Source organism: Empidonax traillii, unplaced genomic scaffold (assembly GCF_003031625.1).
Source record: "Empidonax traillii isolate 1590-97213 ecotype Southwest subspecies unplaced genomic scaffold, ASM303162v1 scaffold65:size4453928, whole genome shotgun sequence".
NCBI classification, from domain to species: Eukaryota; Metazoa; Chordata; class Aves; order Passeriformes; family Tyrannidae; genus Empidonax; species Empidonax traillii.
Genome location: NW_020955258.1, coordinates 1,408,932 through 1,424,364, shown reverse-complemented (window position 1 = coordinate 1,424,364; position 15,433 = coordinate 1,408,932). Strand labels below are relative to the sequence as shown.

General features: G+C 35.2%; 1 protein-coding gene across 5 annotated transcripts in view; it reads left to right on the top strand.

Annotated features, from left to right (window-relative positions):
- ADAM23 (ADAM metallopeptidase domain 23) overlaps positions 1–15,433 on the top strand; it is a 69,394-nt gene that overhangs the window by 31,519 nt on the left and 22,442 nt on the right. For all 5 annotated transcript variants that reach the window (XM_027880165.1, XM_027880166.1, XM_027880164.1 and 2 more), the window contains exons 10-18: positions 1,431–1,502; positions 3,989–4,155; positions 6,106–6,190; positions 6,985–7,075; positions 8,687–8,735; positions 10,178–10,277; positions 12,671–12,742; positions 13,512–13,598; positions 13,747–13,827. In XM_027880165.1, the coding sequence (XP_027735966.1) occupies positions 1,431–1,502; positions 3,989–4,155; positions 6,106–6,190; positions 6,985–7,075; positions 8,687–8,735; positions 10,178–10,277; positions 12,671–12,742; positions 13,512–13,598; positions 13,747–13,827 (804 nt within the window). The remainder of the gene's footprint in view (positions 1–1,430; positions 1,503–3,988; positions 4,156–6,105; positions 6,191–6,984; positions 7,076–8,686; positions 8,736–10,177; positions 10,278–12,670; positions 12,743–13,511; positions 13,599–13,746; positions 13,828–15,433) is intronic.

Here is a 15,433-nt window from a genome sequence, read left to right as displayed (position 1 = left end):
AGTGTACATCCTAAGCACCTACTGGCACTGTACCTGAAAGTGCTTTGTTTTGGGAATAGTTATAGGGGGATGGCTCTCTGCAAACCTATGTTGTAGGATCTTTGGGTATTAAAACATGCTGTGATTGTGCTGAAGCATTGCGGAACCTGGCAGTGAATAAATGCATTTGTAAAAAAAATTGTCTTCCTGCAGTCAAATGAGTGTCACCCTTAAGTTTGATGAACTTTTTTTTTATTATTTCTATGGCATTTCATCCATATAAAACTAGGTTGATTGGGGAAAAATTAGTTGAATTTAACAGATTGTAAAATTTATTATCTAATAATATAATGTGTGTGTGTCACTCTTCTGCTTTCAATTTCAGAAACAGATAATTTAATTTTAAAAGCATTCTTTTAGAATGCTTCTAGTGTTACTTTCACCTTTGCTCCAAGCATAATTTTGGAAAAGAGGGGATTTTGTAATTTTTTGTTTTGTAATTTGTCACTTCAACTAGTAGTTGAAATTAGTAAGAGGTTTTTTGTAAAGAACTTTTTGCCCTCTTTGTTCTAAGCACTTTTGTTTGCCTTTTCTATGAAATTTTGAAGACTTACTTTTCTATCTTCAAATCATATTGTGTAATGTAATTTTGGTTTATAATTTTACAGTTTCTTGAAAGTCATGGATTCGTTTTCAGATACCATAGCTGCATCTCTAAAAAATTTGACTTGGAACAGAAGGGACTTTTGGGGCAGAATGGTGAAAGACATGAAACCATTGTAATGACATGCACAGAAATTAGGAGGCAGAACTTCGAATAGAGCTCATCTAAGTCTATAAAAATAGAAAAAGAAATTAAAGCTAAAATTTAAGATATCAGCTCAACTCTTTTCACATTCAAACACATATTTACTTCTGCCATGCCCTCCCTCTTCCATTTTGTCTTTTGATATGACTGATGCTACTTGTCATAAGAGTCTTGAGCTATTGTGGAGAAAGGATGCCTTTGCAAAGAGCTGTGCACAGGACAAGTGGTAAATGCTTCATCTTCATGTCTTATAGTCATGGAATGTGTCTAGTACAGTCTGATAGGTAACTCCTCAGATTAAACACACTTTTAATGGGTACGGTATCCTCTCAGTCTTGAGCTCATGTTTATGTTCATGTTTTTCTGTAATTTTGTCTCAGACATTTGAACTCTATTTCTAAATAGGATATTTCTTGAGGCTAAATGCTCCTTTTACAGATGTGAAAGGCTGTCTCGCATACATGGCTTCCTTTATCTTCCAGCGATTCTTGAATATGAGATGTAGGCTGTGACTTAAAGAGCTTATTGAGTTTTTCTGTTACTGTTTCTTAAAATATTAATTTTCCTTTCATGGTGTAAAAATAAAGAATTAGTAATAAATATTTAAGTTCTTACTGTGTTCTACTTTCTTTTCTCCTTTTAGTTCAAAAGGCACCGTTCTTCAAATGCATACACAAACAATTTTGCAAAGTCTGTGGTAAACCTTGTAGATGCTGTAAGTATCCATGTTTCTTCTGAAAACTGATTCTCTGACTTTCAGTTTAGCACTGTGTTAAAAAAGTTAATGTTTTCAAATGCCAGGATAAAAAAAAAAAAAAAAAACAGCTTTGAAAATTACATTTTAAAGTGCATTTCCAGTTCTTCTGCAGAAGGATAGCCTGGGGTGAATGTATAAGAAACCACCAGATTTTTCATGACATTTTTCCCAAAGCTTGCGGCTGCCAGAGTTTGCCCTTAGCAGAGGTGATTTAAACTTAAAGGAGATTTCTGTCCTTAAAGGAGGTATCTGTCACCAATTAAGAATGATATTTAATCAAGTCTAGATTTAGTGAAACAAATCTAACCGCAAGCGATTGAAACTGGGAGTATAGTCCACAAAGGATACACATATCTACTGGGAGAAGAAGAGTGTGAGTAAAAAATTCTCCTTGATAAATCTGTATTTGTAGCTGAACAAACAAAATCCCCCTGTAGTACATTATAAATGGCTGTGACACAAGATACCATACTTGTAACTGTAACTAAATTTAGAACAATTTTGCTTACAGCATATAAACTAAAAGTAATATTTGTGGTAAAATTTGATTTCCCCCCCCACTTTTTGATACACATATAGTGACCACATGTTTCAGAGTTCCGTTTGTGGTGAAAACAGGATAGATTCTCTAGTAATTCTGAATACAAAGGCTATCAAATGCTGACTCTGAGTCCCTTTTCTATATGACATTATTGATACCAGTGGAACTGTGTAATATGATTCAGTGCGAAACATTGTCAACAATTTGTTTGTCTCAGAGGGAACAATACAGTATTTGTTCCTAGTATCTTACATATAAAGTATACTGTATATAAATTGAAAATTCAGGTGAATATATTTATAATACGTGACATATGGGAAGTGTTTTGGAATATTTTTCTGTAACAGTCTGAAAATGCCAGTAGTCTAAAGAAAAGTTACTAGAGCAGGTAAAATGTAAATAATTGAAATAATATTTCTCCAATTTATATAGTATATTCCCAAGGAAAAGGTGGTGCATTTATTTTTTTCTCATCTGATCATTGCTTTATATTTCTTCTGCATTTTAACAAAAATGATTTCATCTGTCTTTCAGTTCTCTGACTATTCTGTCTGCTTTCCATTTTTATTTGCTCTGTGTGTGTGTGTGTGTATGCAGAAACATTCAGCTTTACTCCACTGTAGAATTCAGTCCCCTTATAGAGATCTTCCAAAATGGCATCTTAATGGCCTTTTCTTTAAATAAAACATGAAAAGGAGCAAGAATTTCTGCCTTGTTATTCCCTTGTGTCCATAGGGTGGGCTGCATTTCTTACTGATTTATTTTTGGGAAAAGGATCTTGGCTTTCAGAGGCTTTCAGATTCTCTGCTCCATCTTCTTTTCTTTCCCTCCTGTTTGCTTCAGGAAATAGAGTTTTTGTCTCAGCAAGCAGAAGTAAAGTCTTTATTGATCCACCCATATGTTATTTCAGGGGAGTTAATTTTATTGATTTTTCTCATTTTGTATACCGTTTTCTGTGTATGTTGTCAGCCCGTCTTCCTCAGACTGAAGAATACTAATGCTCTTCTTTTCCTTCAAGGGTCTTGGACAAAATTGAACATAACTGGTTGCTCTCTCTTGCTCTTACGTTTATTGTCCTTTTTACCTAAGATGAACATTATACATTTACTTTTTAATAAGGATAATGCTGCCCTGGTACAAAACACTGGATTTCTGGTCAGGGTGGATAAGGAATGCGTCTTTTGTAGATCTGAAAGTTTTGCATAACCTTAGTTAATAAAATTTGGCAGTTTTTTTACCTCAACCTGAAGAGAGCAGCAGTTTTTTGTTGGAATCAAGTATCATGCACAAAGTTAAAAAGTGTATTTTAAAACTGTTTTGTTATTATTAGGGCCTGATTCTTTTTTCCTTGTCTATTGCTACAGTGACATTAAATTAAAAGAAAAATTAATGTTTTTACTTAATCCTCACATTGTTTGAGTGGTACTCAGTGATTATACAATATAAATGGAAATCAAGCATTATGTGAACTAAATTTTGAATGTACTGGAGAACTGAGAAATGATTTAATCTCCGCTTAAGGATTGTCTTTGGCTATTCTTTGTCTTTGAGGTCTTTTTTTTTTCCTTGAGATCACCCAGTGTACCTTTACATTTCTTCTTTGCTGATTTTTGTACAGGTTTTCTGCAAAACTCAGTGGCAAAATTATTTGACATGAGAATTTTAGAGAAAATGGAGTGGCTAAAAAAAAAGAGCAGCAAGGGATGTTCTTGTCCTCTAAAACATAAAATTTAGGTTGATCAGAATATTAACTTCTAGGAAATCCAAGGCATTTCCAGCTAACTGTTTCCCCATATTTTCCTCCTGCTTTATCCCTCTTGTCCTTCCGCTTTACTCTTACTGGCTAACTGTGCATGTTTGACCCAGTGTTCTACTCCTGTGCCTGTCCTGTCTCTGCCCTCAGATATACAAGGAACAGCTGAACACCAGGGTGGTTCTTGTTGCTGTGGAAACTTGGACAGACAGAGATCGTATAAATATTCACCCTGACCCTCTGCAGATGCTCCACGATTTCTCCAAATACCGACAGCACTACATCAAACAGCACGCTGATGCTGTGCACCTGCTCTCGTATGTACCATTATGTGATGGCTTAGAATATCAGTTGTATATACTTTTCTCTCTACTTCTCTTCTTTCGTACTTTTTTGCTCAGTATATTCGCTGCATCAATCAACATCTGCCTTCCTTAGGAAGCTTAATCCAAATTTAACATGTTAGCCTGTTTTTAATAGGTGTGATATGGTCATGTTGATATACATCTATAATGAAATTTGAATGACTTTAAAACCTGGAGACACTGTCACATATTTGAAGTGTCTTCTGATGAGCCCTTAAGGACACTTAGCTTTGCTAATTAGGTGTGTTATGTACTGCTTTCCCAATAAAGATCAGGAGAGGGCAGAGCTGACAGCATTATGTGTTGCCACAAGAGCATTCCAGTTAGTATATTTATTCACACATGTAGCTGCCGTGATGATTTGTTAGTGGAAGGTCTCCTTTAGAACTGGAATGAATTGTTTTCTGAGACACGATGCATTTTGAGAGGAAATTCCACTTGCATCATTAGGCACAACTTCAACCCTGAGCATGTTGGTTTTTTTACTTCACGGCGTTGTAAGCAAAGAGGAGGAAATGTGTGTTCCCCTAAGCAGCATAAAAATCTTAAGCCATCTCTCAGCAGCATGACATACTATGAGGATGAACTGACAAATGTCTTCCATGGGATTCTCCTATAATTCATCTTCTGCAGAGGAAGATAAAACTAAGGGATGAAGAATTTCCTCCAGATTTCCCTAATACAGGCATCACAACACAATGCTAATTGCATTCTTCATAACGTAGGCAAAGTGCTGCTGACATATAATGTTTCTTACTGAGGAGTTTGCCAGCAAGAGCAAACAGGCTTTTCACAGTGGTGCTTGGTGAAAGGTACCAAATACAACCTGAAATACAGGAAATTCCATTTAAACATAAGGAAAAAAACCCTTTCACTTTGAAGATGGTCAGATGCTGGAATAGGCTGCTGTAAACAGGCTGTGGAGTGTCTATGCTTGGAGATATTCCAAAGCCAGTGGAACATGGTCCTGGGCAGCGTGTTCCAGCTGAAGCTCCGTGGAGAAGGGGGGTTGAACTAGACCATTTCCAGAAGAGCCTGTCAGCCTCAGCCCTTACTGAGGTTCTGACTATTGTAAAGCCTCCAGCTGTAAGCATTTATTTAGGCTGCAGTCTGGAAGTTCTGATGGCTGTCAGAATGTTCTGAAAAATAAATATATACCTGTATGGAGTATCTTGTAATTTAAAAAATCAATTAATTTTTGAAGATTAGAGTCATTTGTAGATCGTGCAAGGTCATTGTAGGTCATTTGTAGGCATGTGTAGATTTATTATTATGACTATGAAGTTAAAATAGGTATCGTGCATAGTAATTTATAGGCATTTTTAAAAATAATTTAGGTCTTCCGGATTACTTAACTAATTATTATATCTAAATTATTTGGGGCTTATTAACAGTAATTGAAAGTAGGCAGGGTTAAAGAACAGTATTAAATTACTTTCCCTTTAGGCATACTTGTCAGTGTTTTCATTTGGAGTTGAAACTAGAACTTGTATTGGTTTGGACTAAGATCATAATTAAAAAAATTCTCAACACTGATACATTTCAGAACAGAATTCCTTCCTGAGAGATTATAAATTGGAGTATACTGTTAACTTTTTAAAGAAATGTTATCATTGTACTGTCTTAGGAGTCTACTACTCTAGTTTTCTGTGCTTGGTTTGTTTGTGGGTTAAGACTGATTCTGACTCCACAATATAAAAATAGTATTTTTGTCAAAGCTTGTATCTAATCACCTCTTTCAATATTGGTATTCTGTTTGTAAACTTTCAGTTGCTTTTGATGCTAGAAGAAGATGAATGTACATGCAATCTATCATAGTATGTGTGAGAGTATGGTCTTTCAATAAACTCTTGGTGCCCAATGTCAGTGTGTTATATTTTCCTAATTTCTATTTTTTGTAAGGAACGTGACATTTCATTACAAAAGGAGCAGCTTAAGTTATTTTGGAGGGGTTTGTTCTGTGGCCAGAGGAGTTGGAGTAAACGAGGTAATTTTTTTTCATTACTAACGTGAAATAAAATAGAATCTGTACATTGTAACCTCAGAGGTTATGTGTTTCAGTATTCAGGGCTTTAAAGGTAACTTACTTATTAATAAGTTAGGATTCTCATAGCCAGCCTTCTTGATCATCATTAAACTACTGCTCAGTATGCTGTTCTTTTTAAAAAACATTTTTCCTTCCTGCATTATTGTCTTAATAAGAATTTAAATTGGCTTGTAATATATTTGACAGAAATTTAGACCCAAAAAATTGTGAGTTTCAGATGCAGCACTTAATATTTTTTTGGGGTTTCTCACTGTAAGAGGCTTGGTCTTCTGAAATGCCAATGATATGCAATTCTTACTGAATTTTTTCATCATTGAAACTAGAAAAAAACTGTCCCAGTGTATTGAGTTTTTTCTTATTGTTGTTATTTTTTTATCTCAATATAATGTTAAATTGATAATTAAAGCCTCCTTTTTTAACATGGGTTAATCATACTATACAAAACTGTATTACATATATATCAAGTAGACTTATTTCCTTAGGTTAACCAGCAGGGAGAGATTTCCTGAGGTTAAGGGAGGAAATTTTTTTCTGTTATGTTAAACTCAGCTTTATTGAGTTTTTTTTCCTCATATGCACACAGAATTGTGATTGACTGTACTATTACTTCAGAATTACTGAAGTAGTAGGTATGTGGTAAGCCAGAATGAGTTGGTGTAGTGTTTGTTACAGTAAATGATGTGTTTTTTTTCTTTTTTTTTTTTTTTTTTAAATTTGCTCCCCTTGAAATGCAGTATGGCCTCCCTTTGCCCATGGCACAGGAATTAGCACAAAGTCTTGCTCAGAACCTTGGAATACAATGGGACCCAGCTACAAGGAAACCGAGTATGTATATGGACATGGAGCCTTCTTTTGTCTTCTTAGCTAAACATATAAACTCTTCCTTTGTACTGTTTGAAAGAAATGCCAGAATTGCTGTAACTGCAGAACAAGAATTGCTGCTTTTGGAAATATATGCACTAGGATTTGAGTTTAACCAAAATAAGAGACAAAAGTTTAGCATTTACTTTGCAGTGACCTCAGTGATGTCCAGTATCAGCAGGTTAGATTCATAACCAGCATTCAAAGGTATTTTGGTAAAAACACAATTAATTTAATTTAGAACTCCTATCATAATGAAATCTCTAAATCTTATAGCACAGTCACTGACTTCTTAAAATGCAAAAATACCTGACTTATAATTGAAGAAATGATAAGAAGCTCTAACCTAGTCCAGTGTGACATTTGCTCAACTTGTTACTTAGCTGCTTTGCAGCCAGATTAGACTTATGTGGCCTTAACACATGTAGTGTTGGTAAAAAAGCTGCTGCAAAGCCCTTTTTTAGGCTAAAGAAAACTTGAATTTTTTTACTTGCATTTTATGAGCATCTTGGCTACCTTTGTTTCCTCTTCAAAAACATGAATTACAAAGTTGACTTCATTGTGGAATCACTTCAAAAATCTGTGAATTAGAAAACGGTGTTTAGGAAATGTTGTTTTCTAAAGCATTGCTTTTGCCTTGTGTAAATTGACAAATTGCTAAGACATGTTCTATATTATTGTGTTTGATTACAGGTAAAACAGAGTTCATTTAATTTGCAAATCAAAATATTTTTTAACTGTAATACAGAGGTTTTTGATCTGATGCTTTAGTTTCCTTATTTGGATGTTCTTTATAGAGAAGGATTAATAGAAGACCTGCATAGATCAGGAATAACCTTAAAAATTATCTGTGAATATTTCCAAAGGAGAGACAGTGTGGTTTTCCAGTAGTAATTACAATACAGAAACTCTCTTTTTGCCAGTATTACTTCTTTGGCAGATAATTTTATGGATAGTTTGTAACTTCTGTTTTACCAACCATAAAGTGTTGATCTTTTGTTTTTATGTTATGAATTTGGTCACTGTTGACTTACATGCTACAGCTGTAAGTAAACTGTAAATCCATTTTCATTCAACTACTTTTTCCAATGAATGTTTGATTGGCTGTTTCACGTATTACTATTAATAATTCTATTCCAAAGGGAAAAAAACTGGCCTGTCCAGGAACAATTCTCTTTCAGGGTGTTCTACATATATTTCAGGGAGGAGAAAATGTGAACAATTTTAAATCATCAATACTATGTGTACTGCACACAGCCTGGTGCTGCCTGTTTTGAGAGCATGTAGGGAAGAACATTGCCAGCTATTTTTAGCTTTCTGTACTGCCTGAAACTTCGTGTTGAGTCTAAGAAGATGCACATATGGTAATTTGAAAGTACCACATTTATTAAATATATTAATATGTCTTGAAGTGGGCTGGTTTCCTTTTTGGAGCTCAAGTCTGTACAGCCAAGCAACCATCAAATCTTTGTATATTTAGTCAAGGTCCATTTTTATAGTGAGTACTTTATATTTATTGTAAGCATGTTTATAACTTCTTTCCTTTTCTGTTGTATTTTGGTCTTGTCTGAGAAGAGTGTGACTGCACTGAATCCTGGGGTGGTTGCATCATGGAGGAAACAGGGTATGTCATAAATATCAGTAATTGAGGACTCTGGAATGAGTTCATAGTTTAAATTATGACAGAAATATTTATGTACTGGGTTTTATCCATGTGTTTTAGTGCTAATAAATGAAAAACTAGAAGCAGTTGGAACTCAAAACCTTAGTTACCAGAGATTCTTTTCTCTATACTGTAAGCAATTGCTTAGAAAAGGATAACTTCTGAAATGCAGAATTTTGAGTCTTATAAATCACTTCCTGTCAGAATCTTCCTTACTATGGAAGCTTGATTGAAAAAATCAGGGAAAAAATTATTTGCAAATAAGATAAAAGGAGCTTAGTTTCTTCATATGGTATTTGGAAATTGAATAACTGCGTGGCTTCCCTATAGATTTGCAATTGTCAGCCACTCTATGAATGCAACAGAAAACCATTCCATAAGTTTACTTTTGGAATCCTAAGTAAGGCATTGATCAAAATAGATACTTGCTTCCTTCCCATGGTGAACTCATCAAACTATCAGCCTTGGACTGATACTACAGTAACAGTAGAAAAGGTATTCTGTAGAGAAGATAACAGTAAACAAAAATGCCATGAGCAGATAGTCACCCAGGAGCTGAAAAAGAACTGACTAATGAAATGAGTGAATAATTAGCTGCAGTTTCAAGCCTTTTCACTTAACCACATCAGTGGGGCATCAGAAGACAGTTTTTATGTATAGAATTATTCAGTGGGGAAATGGTAGTTTGGTAGCAGTGAGCTGCTAGGAAAGGGATGAAGAACCTCCTTATGGCAGGGTTACCCTGATCTTTAACACTGTGTATAGATCTCATTCCCAGATCTCAAAACATGACTAATACAAACATCAGACAGTTTCTGTGTGAGAAATTACTAATAAAGTAAGTTTTCATTAGTCTGGGAAAAAGATGGAGGTGAGGAAATATGAGAGAAGTCTGTAACATCGTGAACAAATGATTACTGTTTCTTCCAGTGTAAGAACTAGGGAGACGTGAAATGAGATTAGCAAATATAACAGAAAAAAAAATGGAATGAAATTATTTTTCTACCAGTCTGTAATTAATCTATGAAACTTCTTGCTGTAGCATCTTGTAGATGCTAAATACAAACCCAAGGAGACATTGGATTATGCATGCCATCGACAGGATGCATAGCACCTATTATGAGAGTGTGGTTTCACCTTATTGAGAAGATTAGAAGACTACAGTTTTATATACTGTACACCCATAAAGTAGAAATATAAAAATGCAAAGCATTTTAAATTTTTTGTTGTTGTTGTTCCGGTTTTATTGTTTGAGAATAAGACTGAGCTGTTATACTGTTGCACACAGTGGTTGTAAGAAACTGGGATTTACAGTATTTAAAAAATGTTGTGATCCCTTTGCCCCTTTCCAGTTACTGGTAGTGTTTCAAGTCATTTACTCAACTAATTCTTTGCCATTTTAGGGTGTACCATTCCAGGAAATTCTCCAAATGCAGCATTGCAGAATACAAAGAATTTTTACTTCGTGGGGGAGGTGCCTGTCTCTTTAACAGGCCAACAAAGGTAATAAATAATTTGGTAGTCAGCACGTCTACTAAACATCGTAATGAAAATGTAATAATTTCACTACCATACATCTGTTCTAAAGTTTATTCAGATGTCTATGTGGGTATTTCCTTGAGGTTGTTTGTAATTAGCTGCCTGTTCATTTCCATAGCATTTAAAAATAATGTTGAGAGGAACACGACTTGTTTTCCATCAATTCTTCATGCTGAAATAATGACAAATATTGCAGTTGATTTTTCACAGCTAGCTAAATCCCCATCAGCATAAATGCACTACTTATTAAGCTGGAAGCAGTGCAAAATAAATCTAGAAGTGAGGTCATAGTACATGCTTCATATACACTCAATTCTTGGACGTTTTGCCTGAGGTTGTTAAAAAGATTGAAAGTCACCACATTAGGAAATAAAAATCAATCCATAGCTCATTTCATATAGACAGTAGTAGCTCGTGGTTGTTCTCAAAGTTACCTTCATTTCATTTCATTTCAACTGTACATCTAGCAAACCCTGTAATTCATAACTGTTTCCTTGTACCATCCAATGCTTTTTTTCACCTGAAAACTTAGCAAGGTCATAATTTTTTCTAAGGCAATGTTAGCATGACATCCTTCTAAAGCAGAATAGTATAAAAATATTCCACATGGCTCTTTTTGCCAAGTAAGAGCAATCCAAAGTATTAATATTCTATTTAATCATGGTCTAAAACTTGCTGTCCTTGTAGAATTTAATATCTCGTGAGGCTATTAGGCTGTTCTGTTTACTGTGCTTTGGTAGACCATCACCCTGCACTGTTAACTAAAATCAATTTGGTTTGTTTGAGTGTTTTTAATCTTTTCCAGGGTAACAATCTTTGCTTATAGAATAAGAATGTAAGAATTTTTACAGAAAGTAGTAAGTAGGGAAATATAAAAACATAGCTTCATTTTTTAATGGTAGTTGTCTAGCACAGTAATGTGAAGTTGTCAACTCTATACAGAATAAAGACTTGATTTACTTTGGGGAAAATGCTCCCAGGGTAATGTTTGAATTATCTTTATACATTATTTGTATCAGTGTTTTACAGCTTTGAAGTGCTTTGGGGGAAAAGTAATCATACAGTGTTTAGAATCCTGTTATTTGGAGGTTAGGAATTCAGGTTCAAAATGATGTGTTTAATTCTTAGGTAAATAAAACATAGTTCTTTTTAAGCAGTCACATTTTTAAATTATAACCTGAATTATGTTCTGACATATATATGAACATTAGATGGTTCCTGATTAATTCCATAGGAAATTTGTATGTGCATGCTTGTGTTCTGTAATTTTCTTGTTTGACAGAGAACTGAATTTCAGTTTTAGAGTAAGAGATCTTGCTGTTTCCTCTGAAGTGTAGTAGAAACAGCAGCTTATTGGGGGAGGGGGGAGGAAAGAGAAATTTCAGTGGTTTTTTAATCGTGACAACATTGTTGCTGAAGAGGAGTATGTATTGGTATTACTTCAGTATAGTTTTGCTTCTGGTACACAAAATTGTAGATGCTATTGATGACCTATGTGGTTTATGCAACAAAAGTAAAATGTTTATATTTGGTTTTTATTAGGCATTTTTATTAGGCATCTGCCCTCCCCCCTCCAAAGTACCAAAGAAGAATTCCATCCAAGTTTAAATATCACTTGTATTATATGTTATGTTTCATATCGGCATGATCCTCAACAGCTTCCTTCCACTAAACCCAAGCAGAAAGAACATTTACTTGCATCTTTCACTTTTATCTAGCTGTAGATTTATCTGTTCTCATTTTAACTTAACTTTTAACTTTTCATTTCAACCATGTTCTAGTGAATATGTTTCTGCTACTAATATCCCAGTTAGGGAATTAGCTGTTTAGCACTATCTGTATGTGGTTGTGTAAAACTTACTAATAAGACACATGGAACTGCTTTTTGGCAGTGTTTTTTAATGTTTGTTATTTTCATGCACAAACTTGGTGCACAGGAATAGGCAGTAGCTAATTGCATAAGCAAGAATGGGTACCTGAGTAGATCCCAGAGATGATATTGCAGACTCATTTCTTGAGGGAACTGTCAGAGAACTGGAAGTCCATAGAACAGGACTGAAGTTCAGATGTTGTCCCCTTGCATGTCATTGTAGTGTCTCTCTATTTATCATAATTTTCTGAGATCAGTATTGTCCTAAAGACTAGCATCCATGTGATTTAACTGTACATCTTTCATGTCTCATCAATTCTGAACAGCAGCGTTTGAAACACACGCTGCCTTTCCCCTCGCCAAAGCACAGCACGTGACAGTGTGTGTCTGTAGCACCACAGAAATGGGTCGCGTGGGACCAAAAAATCATTTGACACTAGTTTTATTCTTACTTTGGGGTGTTTTTTTTTATTTTTTTTTGTTTCAGCTCTTCGAAACCACAGAGTGTGGAAATGGATATGTAGAAGCAGGAGAAGAATGTGATTGCGGTTTCCGAATGGCAAGTTGAGATATATTACTCCACAAGTCTTTCTTACAAAATATATTAAGATAAACTAAGTGATTGGTAAGGGAGGGGAGAAAGGTTATGAAAATTTGTTTTTCTTATTGTTTGGGAACAAGTTCATTAAAGCACCATCTTAAAACATTTTTTAAAATGAGAATGAGTGCAAAGACAGAGAGTGTCCTCAGAACACTTCCTGTTATACCAATGACAAGAAGCAGCTGTTTCCCAGCAGTTTTTGATTTGCAATGTAGAAGTGCTTTATCCCTTTACTTTTCCTGGGTAGTGTGTCTGGAGTGGGAGACTCCTTATTGATACTTTGGAGATAGGTGCCTGTGTTTGGACAGAACAAGTAAACTGTTGTTTCCTTCTCTATTGTAGAAATATTCCAATAATGTTTTTGCAAAAATCTGCCCTGTAAATTTGAATCCTAACTCTAGTATTTAAATTGTACCCATAATTAGTTTTCTTAATTTTTTTGTCTGCCTTCAATATGAGTTGATTAAGCAGCATGCATTTGGCAAAGGCTGTTCCACACCTGTGAAGAGGCTTCAGAAGGTGTGAATCCCCATGTTGCTATAGCATTATATTGTCCCTTAACTTCAATATTTGAGTATTGGGAAGTCTTCTTCCAGCTGATAATTTCAGGTCATCAGTGCTAAACTCAGTCTTTTGTTGGCTGCTACATGATAGTTTTTTGGAAAGATTGGGAAGAAAAAACTTACTTAAAATGAAAACCTAAACTTTTGCTTGATATTTTCTTCAGGAATGCTATGCAGACTGTTGTAAGAAGTGCTCTCTTTCTAACGGAGCTCACTGTAGTGATGGACCCTGCTGTAATACATCATGTCTTGTGAGTGTTGCTGCCATATATCTATTGTTCTTTTCAGTTGTCCGTGGTCATGTGCAACCTGTTAAAGTTTAGAGTGTGTTTTATGAATGAAAAGGAACAGCTTATGTGGGTGTAATCTTAGTCCTGAACTGTATTCTTCATTTTCTAGTTTTTCCCTCGAGGTTACGACTGTCGATACGCAGTGAATGAATGTGATATTGCAGAGTACTGCACTGGGGATTCTGGACAGGTATGTGCACAAAAACCTTCTCCACTTACACTTTTGATGCTTGTTTGCACTCTTTTTATATTAATTTAAGAGGAAAATTGGATTAACAAACTGCACATTCACATACCTAAAATGATGGGGCGTGTGGGTGATTATTTCTTAATACTAACAAAAAATTTTTAGCCTGGTCTATAACTTAAATAATACAAATATACTTCAAATTTGAATGTATTCAAAGGTAATAACAGTAAGATTTTATGAAGTAAAATACTTTAAACTATAGATGTAGAACATTACAGCTAAATGAGTATAGAAGCATAGAATCGTTTAGGTTGGAAAAAACCTTTAAGGTCATTGAGTGCAGGTATTACCCAGCACTGCCAAGTCCACCAATGAAATGTGTTCCTGAGTGCCACATCTACATGTTGTTTAAATACCTCCGGGATGGTGATTCTACCACTTCTCTGGGCAGTTCCAATGCTTGACAACCCTTTTGGTGTAGAAATTTTTCCTAATATCAGATCTAAACCTCCCCTGGTGCAGCTTAAGGCCATTTCCTGTCATCCTATCACTTGTTATGTGGGGAGAAGAAACCAACGCCCACCTGGCTACAACCTCCTTTCAGGTAGTTGTAGAGAGTGAGAAGGTCCTTGCAAGCCTCCTCTTCTCCAGGCTAAACAACCCCAACTCCCACAGTTGCTGCTCCTAAGATTTGTATGAAGTGTTACATTTTTTAGGAGTGTGTACATGTATGAGAATTTTAAAAGCTGTGGATCTTATTATCCATTTCTCCTGAAAACATTTGGCTAATACTCGGAAGTTTGGGAAGAAATAGCAATGTTCTGCACATTTTCAGTTTTCACAGCAATTTTGATGCTTTAGGTAATATATGCACCTTTTCAATACTGAGTATTTATATATTAATTCTATTTATATAAACTTTGAGTTTATATGAGAATTTCATAACTGATGCAGTCATCTACTGCATGAGGTTCTTAGCTTTGGAGAAGTAAGATTCAGGATGGATCACATTCTCTTCGGGCATTGGCTGTAATTATAGATGCCAATAAATAACAATAACTTTTTTTTATTTTATCATCTGGGACATCCATACTTACAGATAAGTAGCTATTGCTGGTATTTTATTGTATATCTTTTATTCATTAGGTGAACCATTCTTAACGGGAGGGAGAAGAGCTTTCTCAAGCTAGAAAGCTGCCCTCAGAGTACTGGCTAATACAGTACCTTGCAGCAGCATACCCTTCCCAAACTTTCACAAGTCCATTTTGAATGAGGAAAAACTTTAAGTGTGGTCTGTTCCTAGCTTTAGCACTCTGAGGCTTCTGGACCAAAAAAGTTTCCAATGCCAAGAGAACACAGGAAACAGTATCATACCCCCCCCCCCCCATCTCTGTAAGCAATAGACTGGTAGGCTACAACTGGGTGCTCGCTTACTTTTGCAATGGAGCTGAAATGAATGCAGTGGCAGCATTGCAATCATAGCCCCAGTATAAGCTACCAAATGTCCTGTGACTGAGCACACTTGTTTTCATTTTACCTCACCTCCTTAATTTCTACTTAGAATATTTCTACTTAGACTCAAACCATGTATTTCATGGCTCAAGAT